The sequence below is a fragment of the Rana temporaria genome, chromosome 3 (assembly GCF_905171775.1).
Source record: "Rana temporaria chromosome 3, aRanTem1.1, whole genome shotgun sequence".
NCBI lineage: Eukaryota > Metazoa > Chordata > Amphibia > Anura > Ranidae > Rana > Rana temporaria.
This window is the reverse complement of record NC_053491.1, coordinates 10407271-10431393: the sequence shown is the minus strand read 5'-3', so window position 1 is coordinate 10431393 and position 24123 is coordinate 10407271. Positions and strand designations below refer to the sequence as shown.

Below are 24123 nucleotides of genomic sequence, written 5' to 3'. Positions count from 1 at the left end.
GAGAATGTCAGTAAAAGTGATGACGGGTTCTCCTGATGATGGGGTACAAAAATCCCACCCCGGGGGTCTCCGAACCACGGCCCACATCTGGCCCTCTACGAGATGTTCTCCAGCCCGCAGATAGGGACAGTGCCAGAAGGATTCAGGTCATTTGGTCTTCCCACCCCCCCCTCTCAACCTATTCCCTCCCCCCTCAACCTACCCCTCCCCCTCCTTAACCTATCCACCCTCAACCTATCCCCTCCCCCCTCAACTTACCTATCCCCCCTCCTTAACCTATCCCCCCTCAACCTATCCCCTCCCCCCTCAACCTACCCCTCCCCCTCCTTAACCTATCCCCCCTCAACCTATCCCCTCCCCCCTCAACTTACCTATCCCCCCTCCTTAACCTATCCCCCCTCAACCTATCCCCCCCCTCAACCTACCCCTCCCCCTCCTTAACCTATCCCCTCCCCCCTCAACTTACCTATCCCCCCTCCTTAACCTATCCCCCCCTCAACCTACCCCTCCCCCTCCTTAACCTCACCCCCCTCAACCTATCCCCTACCCCCCTCAACCTACCTATCCCCCCTCAACCTATCCCCCCCTCAACCTACCTATCCCCCCTCCTTAACCTATCCCCCCTCAACCTACCTATCCCCCCTCCTCAACCTATCCCCCCCCTCAACCTACCTATCCCCCCTCCTTAACCTATCCCCCCTCAACCTACCTCTCCCCCCTCCTTAACCTATCCCCCCTCAACCTATCCCCCCCCCCTCAACCTACCTCTCCCCCTCCTTAACCTATTTCCCCTCAACCTATTCCCTCCCCCCTCAACCTACCTATCCCCCCCCCTCAACCTACCTCTCCCCCCTCCTTAACCTATTCCCCCCCCTCAACCTACCCCTCCCCCTCCTTAACCTCACCCCCCTCAACCTATCTATCCCCCCTTCTTAACCTATCCCCCCTCAACCTATCCCCCCCCTCAACCTACCTATCCCCCCTCCTTAACCTATCCCCCCCTCAACCTACCTATCCCGCCTCCTCAACCTATCCCCCCCCTCAACCTACCTATCCTCCCTCCTTAACCTATCCCCCCTCAACCTACCTATCCCCCCTCCTTAACCTATCCCCCCTCAACCTATCCCCCCCCTCAACCTACCTCTCCCCCTCCTTAACTTATTTCCCCTCAACCTATCCCCCCCCCACTCAACCTACCCCTCCCCCCTCCTTGACCTCACACCCCTCAACCTATCCCCCACCCCCCTCAACCTACCTATCCCCCCTCCTTGACCTCACACCCCTCAACCTATCCCCCACCCCCCTCAACCTACCTATCCCCCCTCCTTAACCTATCCCCTCCTCAACCCACCCCTCCCCCCTCCTTAAAGTGGAGTTTCACCCTCAAAAAAAAATCTGACATCACATGGAGTCCAGCCATCCTACCGACAGAATGCCGGTGTTTTTTTTTTTTTCCTCAGCACATACCTCGTTATCACGATTTTCACCCCCCGGGCGATCCCGTGGGACTGGGCGTTCCCAAGCACTGCCTGTGATTGACAGGCTTCCGAACGGCGCATACTGTGCGTCACAGGTTGCAGACAGAACCCGAACGTCGGTGCGGCTCTATACGGCGCCTGCGCACCGACGTTCGGGTTCTGTCGGCAACCTGTGACGCGCAGTATGCGCCGTTCGGAAGCCTGTCAATCGCAGGCAGTGCTTGGGAACGCCCAGTCCCACGGGATCGCCGGGGGGTGAAAATCGTGATAACGAGGTATGTGCTGAGGAAAAAAAAAAAAACACCGGCATTCTGTCAGTAGGATGGCTCGACTCCTTGTGATGTCAGAAATTTGTTTTGAGGGTGAACCTCCACTTTAACCTATCCCCCCTCTCTCAACCTACCCCTCCCCTTCCTTAACCTATTCCCCACCTCAACCTATCCCCTCCCCCGCTTAACCTACCCTCCCCCCTCCTTAACCCATCCCCCACCTCAACCTACCCCTCCCCCTCCTTAACCTATTTCCCCCCTCAACCTATCCCCTCCCCCCCTCAACCCATCCTGTCCACTCCCCCGCAGGCTCCAACACAGGTCTGATGGAGACATTAGTGTAAGGAAGGGGGCTCTGATAGGGACACCTGATATAAGGGGGATACTGATGTAAGGGGGGACCATGATTTTATTATTATTATTATTATTATTATTATTATTATTATTATAATACAGGATTTATATAATGCCAACAGTTTAAAAGTGATGACTCCTGATGATGGGGTACAAAAATCCCACCCCGGGGGTCTCCGAACCACGGCCCATATCTGGCCCTCTACGAGATGTTCTCCGGCCCGCAGATAGGGACAGTGCCAGAAAGATTCAGGTCATTTGGTCTCCCCCCCCCTCTAAACCTACCCCTCCCCCCCTCAACCTACCTATCCCCCTCCTTAACCTATTCCCCCCTCAACCTATCCCCTCCCCCCTCCTTAACCTATCCCCCCCAACCTATCCCCTCCCCCCCTCAACCTACCTATCCCCCCTCCTTAAAATATCCCCTCCCCCCTCAACCTAATCCCTACCCCCTCAATATACCTATCCCCCCTCCTTAACCTATCCCCCCCCTCAACCTACCTATCCCCCCTCCTTAACCTATCCCCCCCCCTCAACCTATCCCCTCCCCCCTCAACCTACCTATCCCCCCTCCTTAACCTATCCCCCCCTCAACCTACCTATCCCCCCTCCTTAACCTATCCCCCCCCTCAACCTATCCCCTCCCCCCTCAACCTACCTATCCCCCCTCCTTAACCTATCCCCCCTCAACCTATCCCCTCCCCCCTCAACCTACCCCTTCCCCTCATTAACCTATTCCCCCCCTCAACCTATCCCCCCCCCTTAACCTACCCGTCCCCCCCTCCTTAACCCATCCCCCCCTCAACCTACCCCCCCTCCCCCTAAACCTACCTATCCCGCCTCCCCCCCTCAACCTACCCCCTCCTTAACCTATCCCCACTCAACCTATCCCTTCCCCCCCTCAATCTACCCCCCCCTCCTTAACCTATTCCCCCCCTCAACCTATCCCCTTAACCTACTCCTCCCCCCTCCTTAACCCATCCCCCCCATCAACATACCCCCTCCCCTCAACCTACCCCTCCCCCTCCTTAACCTATTTTCCCCCCTTAACCTATCCCCTCCCCCCCTCAACCCATCCTGTCCAGTCCCCCGCAGTCTCCAACACAGGTCTGGTGGAGACATTAGTGTAAGGAAGGGGGCTCTGATAGGAACACCTGATATAAGGGGGATACTGATGTAAGGGGGGACCATGATTTTATTATTATTATTATTATTATTATTATTATTATACAGGATTTATATAATGCCAACAGTTTAAAAGTGATGACTCCTGATGATGGGGTACAAAAATCCCACCCCGGGGGTCTCCGAACCACGGCCCACATCTGGCCCTCTACGAGATGTTCTCCGGCCCGCAGATAGGGACAGTGCCACAAGGATTCAGGTCATTTGGTCTTCCCACCCCCCCCTCTCAACCTATTCCCTCCCCCCCTTACAGGATTTATGTATCGCCAACAGTTTGCGCAGCGCTTTACAATATAAAAGGGAGACAATACAGTTATAATACAATAAAATACAAGAGGATTAAGAGGGCCCTGCTCAGAAGAGCTTACAATCTAATGATATAAATATACTGTACATAATGATGAAAGGGAGGACTCTAATGGGGACACTGATGTAAGTTGGATTCTGATGGGGACACTGATGTAAGGGGGACTCTGATGGGGACACTGATGTAAGGGGGACTCTGATGGGGACACTGATGTAAGGGGGACTCTGATGGGGACACTGATGTAAGGAGGACTCTGATGGGGACACTGATGTAAGGGGGACTCTGATGGGGACACTGATGTAAGGGGGACTCTGATGGGGACACTGATGTAAGGGGGACTCTGATGGGGATACTGTTGTAAAAGGAACTCTGATGGGGACACTGATGTAAGTTGGATTCTGATGGTGACACTGATGTAAGGGGGGACTATGATGGGGACACTGATGTAAGGGGGACTCTGATGGGGACACTGATGTAAGGGGGACTCTGATGGGGACCCTGATGTAAGAAGGACTCTGATGGGGACACTGATGTAAGGGTGATTCTGATAAGGACACTGATGTAAGGGGGGACTCTGATGGGGACACTGATGTAAGGGGGGACTCTGAGTTTGGTATAAATATTTAAATTATTAAATTAAATTGTGCTTTTGGTTTGTGGTGCTCCGATGCAGTGAAGATCCACCCAAAAGTGGAACTTCTGCTCATTTGTCTCCTCCCCCTCTTTGGTGCCACATTTGGCACCTTTCGGGGGGGGGGGGGGGGGGAGCTGATACCTGTCCTGTCCCCACTTCCAGGAGTCCGGGCCGCGGCTGATTACGTCACAGCTTGGCTCCCTCCTCCTCCCCCCGGGCCAGTAGGCGATCACAGAAAAGCCAATAGGCGATCGCAAGCAGTGCCCCGCGCATGCGCAGTAGGGACCCGGCATGAAGCCGTAATGCTACATTGCCCCGGTTCCCTTACCCGCAATGGCGTGCCGAGATCGCTGGACTCCAGGACAGGTAAGTGTTTGATTATTAAAAGCCAGCAGTATTTGTAGCTGCTGGCTTTTCATTTTTGCAGCGGTGGGCGGAGCTCCGCTTTAACCACTTGCCGACCGCTGCACACCGATATACGTCAGCAGAATGGCAGCAGTAGGCAAATAGACGTAGCTGTACGTCCCCTTTAAGAAGCCGTGCGGCGCCCCGCGTTCGTGTCACGGAGCGGCAGAACAGGGGGGGATGCCTATGTAAACAAGGCATCCCCCTGTTCTACCTATTATTATTATTATTATTATACAGGATTTATATAGCGCCAACAGTTTGCGCAGCGCTTTACATCAGGGAAGACAGTACAGTCACAATACAAATCAATACAGGAGGGATCAGAGGGCCCTGCTCGTTAGAGCTTACAAGCCTAGTGACAGGACACTGATCATCTCTTCCCTGTCATTGGGAGCAGTGATCAATGTCGTCTCACTAGTAGCCCATCCCCCACACACTTAGAATGACTCCATAGGACACACTTAACCCCTTGATCGCCCCCGAGTGGTTAACCCCTTCCCTGCCAGTAATTAGTGCATTTTTATAGCACTGTTCGCTGTTAAAATGTCAATGGTCCAAAATAGCGTCAAAAGTGTCCGATGTGTCCGCCATAATGTCGCAGTCACGATAAAAATCGCAGATCGCCGCCATTACTAGTAAAAAAATAATTAATAATAAAAAATGCCATAAAACGACCCCCTATTTTGTAGACGCTATGGGCTAGATTCAACTAGCCCGCCGTAAGTTTGTGTGGGCGTGGCAGATGTTATTTACGCTACCCCGCCGCAACTTACACGGGCAAGTGCAGTATTCACAAAGCACTTGCTCCGTAAGTTGCGGCGGCGTAGCGTAAATGGGGCCGGCGTAAGCGCGCCTAATCCAAATGAGTATGAGGGGCGTGTTTTATGTAAATGGTTGGTGACCCGACGTGATTGACGTTTTTCCCGAACGGCGCATGCGCCGTCCGTGGAATTTCCAAGTGTGCATTGCTCCAAAGTACGCCGCAAGGACGTCATTGGTTTCGACGTGAACGTAAATTACGTCCAGCCCTATTCGCAAATGACTTACGCAAACGACGTAAAAAATTAAAAATTTGACGCGGGAACGACATCCATACTTAACACTGCGTAAGCCTCATAATAGCAGGAGCAACGTTACGCCGAAAAAGCCTAACGTAAACTACGTAAAAAAATAGCGCCGGGCGTACGTAAATTTGTTAAACGGCTTATCTAGGTCATTTGCATATTCTATAGATACGCCGGCGTAAATCAATGCTGAATCTAGCCCTATATCTTTTGCGCAAACCAATGAATAAACGCTTATTGCGATTTTTTTTTTACCAAAAATATGTAGAAGAATACGTATCGGCCTAAACTGAGGGAAAAATTTTTTTTTATATATATTTTTTGGGGGATATTTATTATAGCAAAATTGCTTTTTTTTCAAAATCGTCGCTTTTTTTTTCTTTATACGCAAAAAAAAACAAACGCAGAGGTGATCAAATACCACCAAAAAAAGCTCTACTTGTGGGGAAAAAAGGACAACGTCGCACGACCGCGCAATTGTCAGTTAAAGCGACGCAGTGGCGAATCGCAAAAAAATGGCCCGGTCATCGGGAAGCCAAATCCTCCGGGGGCTGAAGTGGTTAAAGAGGATCTGCGGTCCGCTCACATAATTTGTAATAAAAAAACATCTTTGCCATTCTGAAGCTTCCCTCCGACCACTTTGCATATTATTTTATATATACTGTGATTCTGTACTCTGTATTCTGTACTGCCAAATGTGCTGCAGAAATCTCCCTCCACCGAGTCTGGCTGCAGCTATTTTAACTGTGGGCAGCTGAAGCTGCTGCCTGTTCACTTCCTGGAGGCACACCTTCAGCTCTGCAGCTCTTATTGGCCCTCTTATAACTCATCCCCCCTCACTTCCTGGCAAACTCTCACGAGAATGAGAGAGAGAGAGAGAGAGAGAGAGAGAGAGAGAGAGAGAGAGAGAGCTGTGCATGATGTCATAAGCCTAGGCAAATGACCAGACAAGAAACAGGAAGTGGGCTGTATATAGAAAAACAGGAAGTGGGCTGTATATAGAAAAACAGGAAGTGGGCTGTATAAGGAAACAGGAAGTGGGCTGTATAAGGAAACAGGAAGTGGGCTGTAAAAGGAAACAGGAAGTGGGCTGTAAAAGGAAACAGGAAGTGGGCTGTAAAAGGAAACAGGAAGTGGGCTGTATAAGGAAACAGGAAGTGGGCTGTATAAGGAAACAGGAAGTGGGCTGTATATAGAAAAACAGGAAGTTGGCTGTATAAGGAAACAGGAAGTGGGCTGTATAAGGAAACAGGAAGTGGGCTGTATAAGGAAACAGGAAGTGGGCTGTGTAAGGGATTTACTGGCAGAAAAAAAATGTTTTACTATCCAAACTTAAAACAACAACAACAAGGGCAGAAGATTTAATAGATGGAAAGTTGAAAAAAAAATGCCTGAAGTTCCACTTTAAGAAGTATAATGAAGGTTGTTTTGCCTCCTTGGTGTGTGGACTGCGCCTTTAATTTTATAATCCTTTAATTTTTATATTCCTGTTGGTGGATGCTGATGGACTCGCCCTTTGTCTTGCACTTTGCTCACTTCTTTTAGTTTTTATGTTTTTTGTTTTCGATACAATGTATTTACAAATAGGAGACAGCTAATGAACTCTGCACCCTTCTATGAATCACTCTCTATAATAGGTTATAATTGTTCGGCCACCTACTGTGAGTCAGGGTTTAGTGTCGCCACACCTATAGGATTTCCTAATAACCAAGGTACTCCATCACAGGTAAGTGACAATCCCGAAAACATCACAAAAATCACTCTCTGTGAGTAATACAGAGCTACAGATCTATGCAGATTCCAATGCTAACAAAAAAAGCCTGTGTATGGGATCGGGGACGTAACTAGAAATCACAGGGGCCCATAGCAAAGTGTTGTATGGGGCCCCCCTGCAAACAGCCCCCACCAATCAATTGCCGCTAATGTGCCCCATCAAATGCTGCCAGTGTGCCTATCAATTGCCGCTACTGTGCCCCATCAACTGCTGCCAGTGTGCCCATCTATTGCCGCTACTATGCCCCATCAGATGCTGCCAGTGTGCCCATTAATTGGCACTACGATGCTCCATCAAATGCTGCCAGTGTGCCCATCAATTGCCGCTACTGTGCCCCATCAGATGCTGCCAGTGTGCCCATCAATTGCCGCTACTGTGTCCCATCAGATGCTGCCAGTGTGCCCATCAATTGCCACTACTGTGCTCCATCAAATGCTGCCAGTGTGCCCATCAATTGCCGCTACTGTGCCCCATCAGATGCTGCCAGTGTGCCCATCTATTGCCGCTACTGTGCTCCATCAAATTCTGCCAGTGTGCCCATCAATTGCCGCTACTGTGCCCCATCAGATGCTGCCAGTGTGCCCATCAATTGCCGCTACTGTGTCCCATCAGATGCCGCCAGTGTGCCCATCAATTGCCGCTACTGTGCCCCATCAAATGCTGCCAGTGTGCCCATCAACTGCCGCTACTCTGCCCCATCAGATGCCGCCAGTGTGCCCATCAATTGCCGCTACTGTGCCCCATCAGATGCTGCCAGTGTGCCCATCAAGTGCCGCTACTGTGCCCCATCAAATGCCTCCAGTGTGCCCATCAATTGCCACTACTGTGCCCCATCAAATGCTGCCAGTGTGCCCATCAATTGCTGCTACTGTGCCCCATCAGATGCTGCCAGTGGGCCCCATCAATTGCCGCTACTGTGCCCCATCAGATACTGCCAGTGTGCCCATCAGATACTGCCATGGTGCCCATAAGATGCTGCCAGTGTGCACATCAGATGCTGCCATGGTGCCCATTAGATGCTGCCAGTGTGCCCATCAATTGCCGCTACTGTGCCCCATCAGATGCTGCCAGCGTGCCCATCAATTGCCGCTACTGTGCCCCATTAGATGCTGCAAGTGTGCGCATCAGATGCTGCCAGTGTGCCCATCAGATGCTGCCAGTGTGCCCATCAATTGCTGCTACTGTGCCTCATCAGATACTGCCCGGCACTTTCCTGTCTTGCATCAGGTCAGCGGCGGTCTCCTGCATGTCCTCCATGTCTTCTTCTGTCCTCTCTCAGGTGTCCAATCACAGCGCCTGACGTTTCAGACAATCAGGTGACCGGTAACAGACCCGGCAAACTGATTGGCTAAGAGGTTGATTCAGTGTTAGCAAAACGAATTCCTTTGCTTTGCTAACACACAACGACCATAGATAGATTCATGCAATGCCTGAATCTATCTATGGTGATTAGAGCGGTGCAGGAGAGAGGGGGCGGCGCTCCTGCTCCCCTTATGGATGCACCGCCAATCATCCTCACTGGGCCCCACTCAGCTGCGGGCCCCATAGCGTCCGCGTGGGTCGCTATGGTGGTAGTTTCGCCTCTGTATAGGATCTACACTGATCAGCCATAATCAGCGGTGGACCATCCAAAAGGGGCGCAGAGGTCCCGCCCCCCTAATCTCCATGCGGACCACCGGGCGCATAGAGTTCCTTTTTTTTGTGAAGCACATGATTAGAGCCAGAGAATCTAATTGGCTTCACAAAAGGGTGGGCACTGTGCCCCGAGCCCACCAGGATTGCTGCGATTCCACCCACAATTCGGAATGCTCACCCCCCCCACCTCCATCAATGAGCCTTCCCTCCCCCCACCTCCATCAATGAGCCTTCACCCCACCCCCCACCTCCATCAATGAGTCTTCCCTCCCCACCTCCATCACGGAGCCTTCCCTCCCCCCACCTCCATCGATGAGTCTTTCCTCCCCACCTCCATCAATGAGCCTTCACCCCCCCCCACCTCCATCAATGAGTCTTTTCTCCCCACCTCCATCACAGAGCTTTCCCTCCCCCCATCTCCATCAATGAGCCTTCCCTCCCACCTCCATCAATGAGCCTTCACCCCCCACCTCTATCAATGAGCCTTTCCTCCCCCCACCTCCATCAATGAGCCTTCACCCCCCCATCTCCATCACGGAGCCTTCCCTCCCCCATTTCCATCGATGAGCCTTCCCTCCTCACCTCCATGAATGAGCCTTCACCCCCCACCTCCATCAATGAGCCTTCCCTCCCCCCACCTCCATCAATGAGTCTTTTCTCCCCACCTCCATCACAGAGCTTTCCCTCCCCCCATCTCCATCAATGAGCCTTCCCTCCTCACCTCCATCAATGAGCCTTCACCCCCCCACCTCTATCAATGAGCCTTCACCCCCCCCCCCCCACCTCAATCAATGAGTCTTCCCTCCCCACCTCCATCACGGAGCCTTCCCTCCCTCACCTCCATCAATGAGCCTTCCCTCCCCACCTCCATCAATGATCCTTCCCTCCCCATCTCCATCAATGAGCCTTCCCTCTCCATCCCCATCAATGAGCCTTTCCTCCCCACCTCCATCAATGAGTCTTCCCTCCCCACCTCCATCAATGAGCCTTCCCTCCCCACCTCCATCAATGAGCCTTCAACCCCACCTCCATCAATGACCCTTCCCTCCCCACCTCCATCAATGAGCCTTCAACCCCACCTCCATCAATGACCCTTCCCTCCCCACCTCCATCAATGAGCCTTCACCCCCACCTCCATCAATGACCCTTCCCTCCCCACCTCCATCAATGAGCCTTCCCTCCTCACCTCCATCAATGAGCCTTCACCCCCCCACCTCTATCAATGAGCCTTTACGCCCCCACCTCCATCAATGAGTCTTTTCTCCCCACCTCCATCACGGAGCCTTCCCTCTCTCACCTCCATCAATGAGCCTTCCCTCCCCACCTCCATCAATGAGCCTTCCCTCCCCACCTCCATCAATGAGCCTTCCCTCCCTCACCTCCATCAATGAGCCTTCCCTCCCCACCTCCATCAATGAACCTTCCCTCTCCATCCCCATCAATGAGCCTTTCCTCCTCACCTCCATCAATGAGCCTTCCCTCCCCACCTCCATCAATGAGCCTTCCCTCCTCACCTCCATCAATGAGCCTTCCCTCCCCACCTCCATCAATGAGCCTTCCCTCCCCATCTCCATCAATGAGCCTTCCCTCCCCATCCCCACCAATGAGCCTTCCCTCCCCATCCCCATCAATGAGCCTTCCCTCCCACCTCCATCAATGAGCCTTTGCCCTCCTACCTCCATCAATGAGCCTTCCCTCCCCACCTCCACCAATGAGCCTTCCCTCCCCAACCCCATCAATGAGCCTTCCCTCCCGACCTCCATCAATGAGCCTTCCCTCCCCACATCCATCAGTTAGCCTTCACTCGCCACCTCCATCAATGGGTCTTCCCTCCCCCACCTCCATCAGTTAGCATTCACTCGCCACCTCCATCAATGATCCTTCACCCCCCCCCCTCCTCCCATCAATGAGCCTCCCCCCTCCATCAATGAGCCTTCCCTCCCCACGTCCATCAATAAAACGTTTCCTCCCCACCTCCATCTATGAGCCTTCCCCCCCTACCTCCATCAATGAGCCTTCCCTCCCCCACCTCCATCAATGAGCCTTCCCTCCCCATCTCCATCAATGAGCCTTCCCTCCCCATCCCAATCAATGAGCCTTCCCTCCCACCTCCATCAATGAGCCTTCCCCCCCACCTCCATCAATGAGCCTTCCCTCCCTCACCTCCATCAATGAGCCTTCCCTCCCCACCTCCATCAATGAGTCCCTCCCTCCCCATCAATGAGCCTTCCCTCCCCACCTCCATCAATGAGCCTTCCCTCCCCCACCTCCATCAATGAGACTTCACCCCCACCTCCATCAATGAGTCCCTCCCTCCCACCTCCATCAATGAGCCTGCCTTCCCTCCCCCACCTCCATCAATGAGCCTTCCCTCCCCACCTCCATCAATGAGCCTTCCCTCCCCCACCTCCATCAATGAGCCTTCCCTCCCCACCTCCATCAATGAGCCTTCCCTCCCCACCTCCATCAATGAGCCTTCCCTCCCCACCTCCATCAATGAGCCTCCCCTCCCCATCTCCATCAATGAGCCTTCCCTCCCCCACCTCCATCAATGAGCCTTCCCTCCCCACCTCCATTAATGAGCCTTCCCTCCCCATCTCCATCAATGAGCCTTCCCTCCCCCTCTCCATCAATGAGCCTTCCCTCTCCACCTCCATCAATGAGCCTTCACCCCCACCTCCATCAATGACCCTTCCCACCTCCATCAATAAGCCTTCCCTCTCTCACCTCCATCAATGAGCCTCCCCCCCTCCATCAATGAGCCTTCCCTCTCTCACCTCCATCAATGAGCCTTCCCTCCCCCACCTCCATCAATGAGCCTTTCCCTCCCCACCTCCATCAATGAGCCTTCCCTCCCCACCTCCATCAATGAGCCATCCCTCCCACCTCCATTAATGAGCCTTCCCTTACCACCTCCATCAATGAGCCTTCCCTCTCCACCTCCATCAATTAGCCTTCCTTCCCACCTCCATCGATGAGCCTTCCCTCCCCATCTCCATAAATGAGCCTTCCCTCCCTACCTCCATCAATGAGCCTTCCCCTCCCCACCTCCATCAATGAGCCTTCCCTCCCCACCTCCATCAATGAGCCTTCCCTCCCTCACCTCCATCAATGAGCCTTCCCTCCCCACCTCCATTAATGAGCCTTCCCTCCCCACCTCCATCAATGAGCCTTACCTCCCCACCTCCATCAATGAGCCTTCCCTCCCCACCTCCATCAATGAGCCTTCCTTCCCTACCCCCCATCAATGAGCCTTCCCTCCCTCACCTCCATCAATGAGCCTTCCCTCCCCACCTCCATTAATGAGCCTTCCCTCCCCACCTCCATCAATGAGCCTTCCCTCCCCACCTCCATCAATTAGCCTTCCCTCCCACCTCCATCGATGAGCCTTCTCTCCCCATCTCCATCAATGTGCCTTCCCTCCCCACCTCCATCAATGAGCCTTCCCCTCCCCACCTTCATCAATGAGCCTTGCCTCCCCATCTCCATCAATGAGCCTTCCCTCCCCACCTCCATTAATGAGCCTTCCCTTACCACCTCCATCAATTAGCCTTCCCTCCCACCTCCATCAATGAGCCTTCCCTCCCCCACCTCCATCAGTTAGCCTTCACTCGCCACCTCCATCAATGAGCCTTCACCCCCCCTCCTCCCATAAATGAGCCTCACCCTCCATCAATGAGCCTTCCCTCCCCACGTCCATCAATAAAGCGTTTCCTCCCCACCTCCATCTATGAGCCTTCCCCCCCTACCTCCATCAATAAGCCTTCCCTTCCCACTCTGATGTAAGGGGTGCTCTGAGAACCCTGATTTGCCTTAGTGTACTTACTCAGAAAGGGGGGGGGGGTTGTTATTTCTGGCTTTGCGCAGTGTGAAAGTGTGTAACCATACCTCCCAACTTTTTGAGATGGGAATGAGGGACACCTATCAGCAAAATTATGCAGGCACAGGACACACCCCTTTCCACGCCCCCTTAAAGGAGGATTGTACAAAAAACAAGATTAGTTAAACCCACAAGTGCTTTTTTTTACCACTACTATTCCTTTATATTGGCTTTTAGAATTTACAAATGCAGCAATTTACAAATCAGATGGAAGGTTTAGCTCTGGGAAACACTTTTTGATAGATAAAAAGTGCATTTTATATACATTTTATATAGATCAGACCAAAATGAGGGACAAATGAGGAGGAATGAGGGACATTGCTCCAAATCAGGGACAGTCCCTCGAAATCAGGGACAGTTGGGAGGTATGTGTAACAGACACTCTCAGCATAGACAACTGCAGCCAGCAACCCTGTTGGGAAGTCATAGTCCAGTCTAAATAATGTGTCCGGGTTTCAGGCAACTCCGAAACCCGGACGCATGATTCCAAACCCCAAACTGTCCGGGTGAATCCTGGACAGGTGACAACCCTAAGGCTGGGGTGGGAAGTGGTTAAATGAGGACACCAGTTCTGGTGACAACCGCATTGCTGATTCCCTCTCACTTCCTGTTGTGGTTATGGCATAGCTCCCAACTGTCCCTGATTTCGAAGGGACTGTTCCCTGATTTGGAGCAATGTCCCTCTGTCCCTCATTCCTCCTCATTCGTCCCTCATTTTGGTCTGATCTCTACAGATGTATATAAAATGCATTTTTTATTTATCAAAAAGTGTTTTCCAGCCCTAAATCTTTTATTACCAGTATTTTATAAATTGCTGCGTTTGTAAACTTTAAATGCCATTAAAAAGGAATATTAGTGGGGGGGGGGGAAGCACTTGTGGGTTTAACAATCTTGGGGTAGATTTAGGTACGTGCGCTTCTTCTTACGGCGGCGCAACGTATCGTATTTACGCTACGCCGCCGTAACTTACAGGAGCAAGTGCAGTATTCACAAAGCACTTGCTCCGTAAGTTGCGGCGGCGTAGCATAAATGGGGCCGGCGTAAGCCCGCGTAATTCAAATGTGAACGATAGACCGCCTTAAGTCAGAGAGGCAAGTACTGTATTCACAAAGTACTTGCCTCCTAACTTACGGCAGCGTAGAGTAAATATGGCCGGCGTAAGCGCGCGTAATTCAAATGTGGAAGGGGGGGGGGCGTGTTTTATGCTAATGTGTGATGACCTGACGTGATTGACGTGTTTTACGAACGGCGCATGCGCCGTCCGTGTACATATCCCAGTGTGCATTGCTCCCAAGTACGCCGCATTGGTTTCGACATGAACGTAAATTACGTCCAGCCCTATTCGCAAACGACTTACGCAAACGACGTACAAAATTCAAATTTCGAAGCGGGAACGACGTCCATACTTAACATTGGCTGCGCCTCCTAATAGCAGGAGCAACTTAACGCCGAAAAAGCCTTACGCAAACGACGTAAATAAATTGCGCCGGCCGTACGTACGTTTTTGAATCGGTGTATCTAGGTAATTTGCATACTCTACGCCAAAAACAACGGAAGCGCCCCCTAGCGGTCAACGTAATATTGCACACAATTCTACGCCGCCGCATTCAAGTTACGTCGGCGGAGGAAGCCTATTTTTTAAGCGTATCTGCCTTTGAGAATCGGCGTAACGATACGCCGGCGCAGATTTGAAATTACGGCGGCGTATCTGGAGATACGCCGCCGTAAAAGCTACCTGAATCCACCCCCTTGTTTTTGGTACAATTCTCACTTAAGGGGGCGTGGTAAGGGGGTGCATACTTTTGCTGATAGGTGTCCCTCATTCCCATCACAAAAAGTTGGGAGGCGCGTTATGGGACAGGAAGTGAATGAAAATCTGACCAATTGGACACAGATTAAAGAAAAAAACTGACAGTGGTTATAAAATGAAGAACATTCGATTTTTGCTGTCAGGGTCCCTTTAAAAAGACGGTGGTAAGGCTCTATATCACGTGCAGCCGGAGCCCCGCCCCCCCACACCGAGAGGTCACGTGAGGGGAGTTCTGTATATAGTACACACGCCCGCCCCCAACACGTGACCCGGACTCGCGTGCCAGCCCCACCGGGCTTGGCGCCTTTATTCGAATGAGTGCGTGATGACATCGGCAGCGCGTCGGAGCCACGTCGCGGCGGGTTCATTACGCCTGCGCGCAGAGCGGCAAGATGGCGGACAGTGCGGAACTGAAGGTAAAGCGCAGCTGGAATTGCGGGGCCGGGATCCCGCCCTGGGCTCGGTGCGGGCTGTCCGGGGCTCCGCGCCGGGGGGGCCGAGGGGTCGGTGAGCCGGGGGAAGGCGGGGGTCTGAGGGCGGGAGAGCTCGGCTCACCGGGGGGAGAGGGGCCGCTGTTATTGTTGGTGTTCTGAGGGGGAGGAGGGGAGAGCGGGGGACCCGGAGGAGGGCGGGGCACCGGGACTGTGTGGGGGGGGAGACACCCCGCCCCCTCCCCCATACACCCTCCATGTGTCTGTCACTCCCTCCCCCACTATGCACCCTCCATGTGTCTGTCACTCTCCCCCACACTATGCACCCTCCATGTATTTGTCACTCTCCCCCCACACTATGCACCCTCCATGTATTTGTCACTCTCCCCCCACACTATGCACCCTCCATGTGTCTGTCACTCCCCCCCACACACTATGCACCCTCCATGTGTCTGTCACTCTCCCACACACTATGCACCCTCCATGTGTCTGTCACTCTCCCACACACTATGCACCCTCCATGTGTCTGTCACTCTCCCACACACTATGCACCCTCCATGTGTCTGTCACTCTCCCCCACACACTATGCACCCTCCATGTGTCTGTCACTCTCCCACACACACTATGCACCCTCCATGTGTCTGTCACTCTCCCACACACTATGCACCCTCCATGTGTCTGTCACTCTCCCCCCACACACTATGCACCCTCCATGTGTCTGTCACTCCTCCCCCACTGTACACCCTCCATGTGTCTGCGTCACCCCCCCACACACTATGCACCCTCCATGTGTCTGTCACTCTCCCCTCCACACTGTACACCCTCCAAGTGTCTGCATTCCCCCTCTGTACACCCACCATGTCTGCACCCCACACTATGCACCCTCCAAGTGTCTGTGCACAACAACATCCTGGGGCACACACATTATCTGAACCCCCCCCCCCTCCTGGGGGACACACCCCATGTACATCTGTCACTTAATGTTCGTACCTGCCTCCCCAATAAGTGTGTGTGGTGCACACTCCATGTGGCTCGTGCTGTTTTGTTATGTAGTTGTTCCTCACTATAGATGAGAAATGCTGTTCATAGAAGTCTGTGGGGGATGGGACTCTGAGGGGGGGGCTGTAATCTCTGAGGGGGGGACTCTGAGGGGGGGGCTGTAATCTCTGAGGGGGGGGCTCTGGATGGGGGGGGGCCCTGTAATCTCTGAGGTGGGGCTGTAATCTCTGAGGGGGGGGGCTGTAATCTCTGGGTCGGGTTTTGTATTCATACACACAGTGATCTCTGACTGTATTCATCTCCATAGCCGGAGTCCTGGTCTCATTCTGGGTGGGGGAGGGGATGGATAAGTGGATGTCACCCCCCCTCCCCCACTGACTGGGCATAGTCTGGTACATCCCCCCCTCCCCCATGTACAATATTCTCTTTCTCTCCTGTGTTCTGTCAGTGCAGCTCATCTCCTGCAGACACACCAGCGAGGACTGCGCTTCCTGTCCTCCAGCGACGGATTCTCGCCGTTTCCTGACGGTGACAACGGTGGAGGTATGATTACACGTTTGCTTGTAGTCTCCATGGGACCAGCGTTGTCACCGGTAACAGAAGTGCCTGAGCTGTTGGTGTAGTGGCAGGATCACCAGGTATTGTCATGGTAGTGGAGGGGGGGGGGGCTTCCAATCACATGACCGCTTCCAGCGATCACATGAGGAGCGGGCTGACCTTTCGGTCACTGCGCTGGGAGCGTGCATGGCGTGCACAGAACCCTCCAGCGGGCTTTAACCACTTCAGTTTCAGAATATTTACCCCCCCCCCTTAATGACAGGCTATTTTTTGCGATGCCGCACTGCGTTGCTTTAACCACTTAAGGACCGGACCAATATGCTGCTAAATGACCCAAGGGTTTTTACAATTCGGCACTGCGTCGCTTTAACAGACAATTGCGCGGTCGTGCGACGTGGCTCCAAAACAAAATTGGCGTCCTTTTTTCCCCACAAATAGAGCTTTCTTTTGGTGGTATTTGATCACCTCTGCGGTTTTTATTTTTTGCGCTATAAACAAAAATAGAGCGACAATTTTGAAAAAGATGCAATATTTTTTACTTTTTGCTATAATAAATATCCCCCAAAAATATATAAACCTTTTTTTTTTTCCTCAGTTTAGGCCGATACGTATTCCTCACCTATTTTTGGTAAAAAAAATCCCAATAAGCGTTTATCGATTGGTTTGCGCAAAATTTATAACGTTTACAAAATAGGGGATATTTTTATTGCATTTTTATAAATTATTTTTTTTTTTTTTTTTTTTTTTTTTTCTCTCTCGTGACTGCGACATTATGGCGGACACTTCGGCCAATTTTGACACATTTTTGGGACCATTGTCATTTTCACAGCAAAAAATGCATTTAAATTGCACTGTTTACTGTGAAAATGACAGTTGCAGTTTGGGAGTTAACCACAGGGGGCGCTGTAGGAGTTAGGGTTCACCTAGTGTGTGTTTACAACTGTAGGGGGGTGTGGCTGTAGGAATGACGTCATCGATCGAGTCTCCCTATAAAAGGGATCACTCGATCGATACGCCGCCAGTGAAGCACGGGGAAGTCGTGTTTACATACGGCTCTCCCCGTTCTTCAGCTCTGGGGAGCGATTGCGACGGAGCGGCTATAAACGAATAGCCGTGCCGTCGTCCCGGATCGCTCCCCGAGGGAACCCGACCGCCGCCGATCGGACCCCCCACCCGCTAGAAGGCGGGGACGTACAGGTACGCCAATGTGCCTGTACGTGCCATTCTGCCGACGTATATGTACATGCGGCGGTCGGGAAGGGGTTAACTGACAGTTGCGTGACGCTGTACTCAAATTCCCCACCCCCACAAATGGAGCTTTCTTTTGGTGTTGGTCATTGTGTGTGGTGTTATGTGTGTTTTTTTTTTTTTTTTTTTTTTTTTTTTTTTTTTTTTTTTTTTTTTTTTTTTTTTTTTTTTTTTGGCGAATAACGCCAATAAAGAAATGCGTAAATCTTCTGAGTCTGAACCCCGCCCCCCCTTTTTTTTTGCCCTATAAACAATAAAGACCAACAATTTAAAAAATAGAGATAAATACCGGAATACTTTCTGCTTTAAAACCCATAAAATAAAAAACGATTTTCCTTCATGAATTTAGGCCAGTATGTATTTTGCTACATATTTTTGGTTTGAAAAAAAATGTATATGGAAAGGCTTGTGCGAAAGTTGTCTATCATTTTACACGTTAGGTTTGCGAAAAAGTTAAAGCGTCTACAAACTATCTATATACACATTTTTGGTTAACCACGTAGGACCCGGACCTTTAGGCAGGTAAAGGACCCGGCCAGTTTTTGCGATTCAGCACTGCGTCGCTTTAACTGACAATTGCGCGGTCGTGCAACGTGGCTCCCAAACAAAATTGGCGTCCTTGTTCCCCCACAAATGGAGCTTTCTTTTGGTGGTATTTGATCGCCTCTGCGTGTTGTGTGTGTTTATTTATAGCGCAAAAAAAAAGACAATTTTTAAAAAAAAATCAATATTTACTATTTTCTGTAATAAATATCCCTCAAAATATATATAAAAACAATACATTTTTTTCCTCCAGTTTAGGCCGATACGTATTCTTCTACGTATTTTTGGTAAAAATCACAATAAGCGTTTATCGCTTGGTTTGCGCAAAAATTATAGCGTTTACAAAATAGGGATAATTTTATTGCATTTTTATTAATTTTTTTACTACTAATGGGTGGCGCTCAGCTTTTTTTTTTTTTTTGTGACTGTGACATCATGGCGGACAATTTTGACACCTTTTTGGGACCATTGTGATTTTCACAGCTAAAAATGCATTGTTTACTGTGAAAATGACAATTGCAGTTTGGGAGTTAACCCCTTCAGCGCCCCCTTGTGGTTAAGTGTGACCTCATTTGTGTTTCTAACTGTAGGGGGGTGTGGCTGTAGGTGTGACATCATTGATCATGTTCCCTTTTTATAGGGAAATGCAATCAATGACGGCGCCACAGTGAAGAACGGGGAAGGTGTGTTTACACGCGGCTCTCCCCGTTCTTCAGCTCCGGGGACCGATCGCGGGACTCCAGCGGCGTTCGGGTCCGCGGGTCAAGGAGCTTCGGACCGGGTCGCAGGCGCGCCTGCGACCCTCGGCTGGGCACTTAGAGGACGTACCTGTACGTGCTTGTGCCCAGCCGTGCCATTCTGCCGACGTATATGTGCAGGAGGCGGTCCTTAAGTGGTTAATATGTATTTAAAATAAAAAAAGGCAATTTATTCTTAAAGTGGAGTTCCACCCATAAATATAACATTACATCAGTAGTTTTAAAAAAATGTCATTAGTCCTTTAAGAATTTTTTTTTTTTTTTTAGATGCCTTCAAAGTGTTGTTGCTAGGCAGAATAGTTAATCTTCCCACTTCCTGCACCTAGGTGCTTAAGCTTCCTAACCTACACCGCACAGACTCCTGGGAATGTAGTGGGTGTAACTTTCCAGGAGTCTGTGCACTCCCCAGTCTCGAAGAATCATGTGACTTGGACAGTACAGGTGCTGAAACCTATTACACTGCTTGTGCAGCACTGAGCATGTGCGAGATCTGCAAGGCTGAAATCCAGGAAGTCGTACAGTCTGGCTTCATGATGCCCACACTTAAGATGGCCCCAGTCAATTTCTATTTTATAAAGTGTCTAAATGCTGTAACAACCTAACAAAACGGACCTTAGTTTACAGACTAACTTTACTAGAATACATTAAGCTTGTGTATTACAGGGGTATTTATATTTAAAAAGTGAAATTGTGGCCGGAACTCCACTTTAAATATCCATATGCAGTGGTAAATATAAATAACCAACTACAGTAATTGTAATGCCTTCTATTACCTCCACTTTCTCTGAGTTCAGATGCTGATCTTCCCTGTAGAGTCTTTAACCACCTCCATACCGCGCCTATTCTGGCACTTCTCTCCTACATGCAAAAATCATAATTTTTTTGTTAGAAAATTACTCGAACTCCCAAACACTGTGTGTGTTTTTTAGCAGACACCCTATGGAATAAAATGGCGGTCATTGCAATGTTTTATCTCGCACGGTATTTGCGCAATCATTTTTCAAACGCCTTTTTTTTTGGGGGGGGGGGGGAAACGGTTTCATGAATAAAATTAACAAATCGGTAAAGTTAGCCCAATTTTTCTTTTGTACAACGTGAAAGATGAAGTTGCACCGAGTAAATGGATACCTTGCATGTCACGCTTTAAAATTGCGCACACTCATGGAATGGCGCCAAACTTCAGTACTTAAAAATCTCCATAGGCGTCGCTTTTTTTTTTTTTTTTTTTTTTTTTACAGTTTACCAGTTTAGTTACACAGGAGGTCTAGGGCTAGAATTGTTGCTGGCGCTCTAACGCACGCGGCGACACCTCACATGTGGTTTGAACGGCATTTACATATGTGGGCGGGACTTGCGTGTGTGCTCGCTTCTGAGCCCGAGCTACTGGGGATAGGGGCGTTAAATTTTTTTTTTTTTTCATTTATTTAATGTTTTTTTACTTTACTTTTTTTGATCACCTTTTATTCCTATTGCAAGGAATGTAAACATCGCTTGTAATAGGAATGGTTCCTGAAAGGTCCTCTTTATGGAGAGATGGGGGGGGGGGGGGGGGTGGTCAATAAGACCCCACATCTCTCCTACGGGCTGGAAAGCATGAGATCATGGGGGGGGGGGGGAAGATTGTGGGGGAAATAAAAATTCACATATCTCATGCTATGATTGCGGTTTTGTTTACATTCCAGTACCCGGGCGTGATGTCATAACATCGCGCCCGGGCCTCCGACGATCATAGAGATGACTGGTGACCATCTGGTCACCAGTCATCTCTATTCCTCCCGTCTGGCGCTGGCAGATCGTTTCTCCGGGCCCCCGATGGCACGGGAGAGCCCGGAGAAGCACCGGATGGCGCCGCTATGATCATTCTTATGGTGTGCTGAATAGATGGATATCTGAAAGATGCCTGTAGCTGCAGCCATCTTTCAGATATCCCCCCCCCCCCCCCACACTGAAAGTCCAGGACGTCATATGACGTCCTTGGGCGGGGAAGTGATTTTTTTTTTTTTTAACAAACTTGTTATACTTACCTGCTACTGGTCCCCAAAAAGTGTCAGATTGTCCGCTGCAATATCAGATATGTAAGTCGCTAATTGCCGCCATTACTAGCGCGTGTTTTTTTTTTTGTAAATCTATCCCATAGTTTGTAGATGCTATAACTTTTTTCCGTAAGCCAATATATTGATGGAGGTGGGGAGGGGAAGGCTCATTATTTAAAAAAAATGTAGCAGAATACATTGGCCTGAATTGTATATCAATTGTTTTAGCTGGTTTAGAATGCTTGTCAGTCTTTATTGCTCTGTGCCCCTGTTATTTTTGTTTTTGTTTTTGGAGATCTATCCTATTTTACCATTTTACCATTTATCATTCAAAATAAGAGAACCCCAAATCTTGGTTTGTCCCCAGAAAAAGTAAGAGGGGTAAATCTTATAATGGGGACACTAGTTCTGATGATCTGGCGGCTCCCTTAAAGCGGAGGTCCCCACAAAAAGTGAACCTCCGCGTTATGGACCCCCTCCGTTGTCACATTTGCCACCCTTTTTCAGGGGGGGGGGGTGCAGATACCTGTATAATACAGGTTTTTGCACCCACTTCCGGGCATAGATAGCCACAGAATCTGCAGGTATCTACACCTCCAAAGCCCCCCCCCCCCTGCACAGTTCCCAGAACACAGCGGGGACCATTAAAGATGCACAGCGCAACATGCGCAGTAGGGAACCGGGCAGTGAAGCCGCAAAGCTTCCCGTCCCGATTCCCTCACCGAGGGCGGGGGCAGCTGAGAGATGAGAGATTGCGCGTCTTTGTTGCAGCAGCTGCCGTATTTGTAGCTGCTGGCTCTTAATATGTTTTTTTGTTTTAGGTGGACCTCCACTTTAATTTGCAGGGATTTCCCCTCACTTCCTGTTTGGCTATGGGATAGGAAGTGAAAAAGAAAACTCCAAAATGTGATATGGGGGGGGGGAATTGGACAGGGGTACTCACCCTGCCTTTATGCAAAATGGGTTGAAAAACTTTTTTTTGCTTGTAGTTCTACTTTTTATGTAAAATTTTTAAAGTGGAAGTCCATAATCAATGGTTCCTACATCTATAGACATCAGGGATCTAACACGCTATCCTCTATCCCTGTAAAGAAAAAATTGGTATACATACCTTCCTCCCTCTCCCCGATCCCACGTTGAGCTCTCAGCTGCCTGCGGCTTCTCTGTGTAGGGGGGGGGTGTGAAGAGGAGACAGAGAACAATGGAAGCCCCCATAGTAACTCTATGGGTGATGTCACTTCCCATTCATTTCAGTTGTTATCCTCCGTGTCTTCTGCAGAGCCACCGGCGCTGGAGATCCAGTCGGAGCGGGTCAGATTGACTTCCATAAAGGTATGTATACTTATTTTTTCTTTACAGGGATAGAGAAAATAGTGTTGGATCCCTGGTGCCTATAAAGGGGTTGTAAAGGTTCAAATTTTTTCTTTTTTTTTATTATTAAATAACAAACATCATACTTCCCTCCACTGTGCAGTTTGTTTTGCACAGTGGCCCCGATCCTTGTCTTCTGGGGTCCCTCGGCAGCTCCTCCCCCGCATTAGATAACCCCCTCGGGAAGCGCTCCCCAAGGGGGTTGCCTTGCGGGCGTGCTCCCGTGTCATAAACTCGTCGTCCTTAGCTGACGAGTGTATGGGGGGGTGGTTAGCCCCCTTTCCCTGGCGTCCACATCATTGGATTTGATAGCATTGGGAGCCAATGGCTGCTATCTATCTAGCCAATGAAGAGCCAAGAAGCTGTGGATAGAGCGACGCGGGATTGCGCAAACTAAAATTCGAGGCTCAGGTAAGTAAAACGGGGTGGGCAGGGGGGCCGGACACTGTAAGGTGTTTTTTTCACCTTCATGCATTAAGGTAAAAGACATGAAGGTTTACAACCCTTTTAAAGTTCCACCATAGCACATAAAATCCCCCCCAAAATTTGACACACAAGTCAGGCACCTACACATGAAAATGTTGATTCTGATACACCGGTTACATATCTAAACTGATGACCTGTAGGGACGTTTAAAGCGTTTCTTAGGCTGGGTTCACACTACGATTTTCCCGTCCGTCAGCCGCATACGATTTCAGTATTGAAAACGTACGGGCCCGGACGGGAAAACGTATAGATAGAGAATGCATTGCAAATCGTATGCAATCAGATGCATCCGGGTGCGTACGATTTGCTGGCAAAACGTTTTTTAAACGTACGCAAAACCGCGTTCAACCACGGTTTTGCGGCCGTTTTTGAAACAGTATGGCAAACGCATACGTTTTTTTTTTTAACATTAATGTCAATGGAAAACGCACATATGTGCGGTTCCATACGTTCACGTCCGTTTCAGCCGCATAAGTTTTTTCATATAAATCGTATGCGGCTGACGGACGGGAAAATCGTAGTGTGAACCCAGCCTTATGGAAAATATAGGATACAGAAGTTTGCTGGGGCGCATGCTATTTTAGGGTTTTGCTGGGTATCTACAGTATTTACTCGCTGCAACCTCATCTTCTATTTATTACCATGAAAAAGTAACTTTAGTGTATTTTGTTTGGACTAAAATAAATTCTAGTGTGTGGGTTGGGTTTTTAGCTATATTTTTTTTTTTTTTTTTTATTCGCGTTTTGACCGAGTGCATCCTGAGTTTATCGTTTTTTGCACCGAAATGTAAATGTTGTTGCACCACTAGGGCAAAGCCTAAAAGAAAACGAATGCAGTAAAGCTGTACGATTCTGGGTAAAATAAAAATTGGTGTTTTTTTTATTTTTATGGATGGATG

The 24123-nt window shown here is 50.1% G+C and overlaps 1 protein-coding gene across 1 annotated transcript in view; it reads left to right on the top strand.

Annotated features, from left to right (window-relative positions):
- Positions 1–15127: 15127 nt before the first annotated feature.
- PIAS1 (protein inhibitor of activated STAT 1) overlaps positions 15128–24123 on the top strand; it is a 96925-nt gene continuing 87929 nt past the window's right edge. The window contains exon 1 of the mRNA XM_040342238.1: positions 15128–15214. Coding sequence (XP_040198172.1) covers positions 15191–15214 — 24 coding nt within the window. The 5' untranslated portion in view covers positions 15128–15190. The remainder of the gene's footprint in view (positions 15215–24123) is intronic.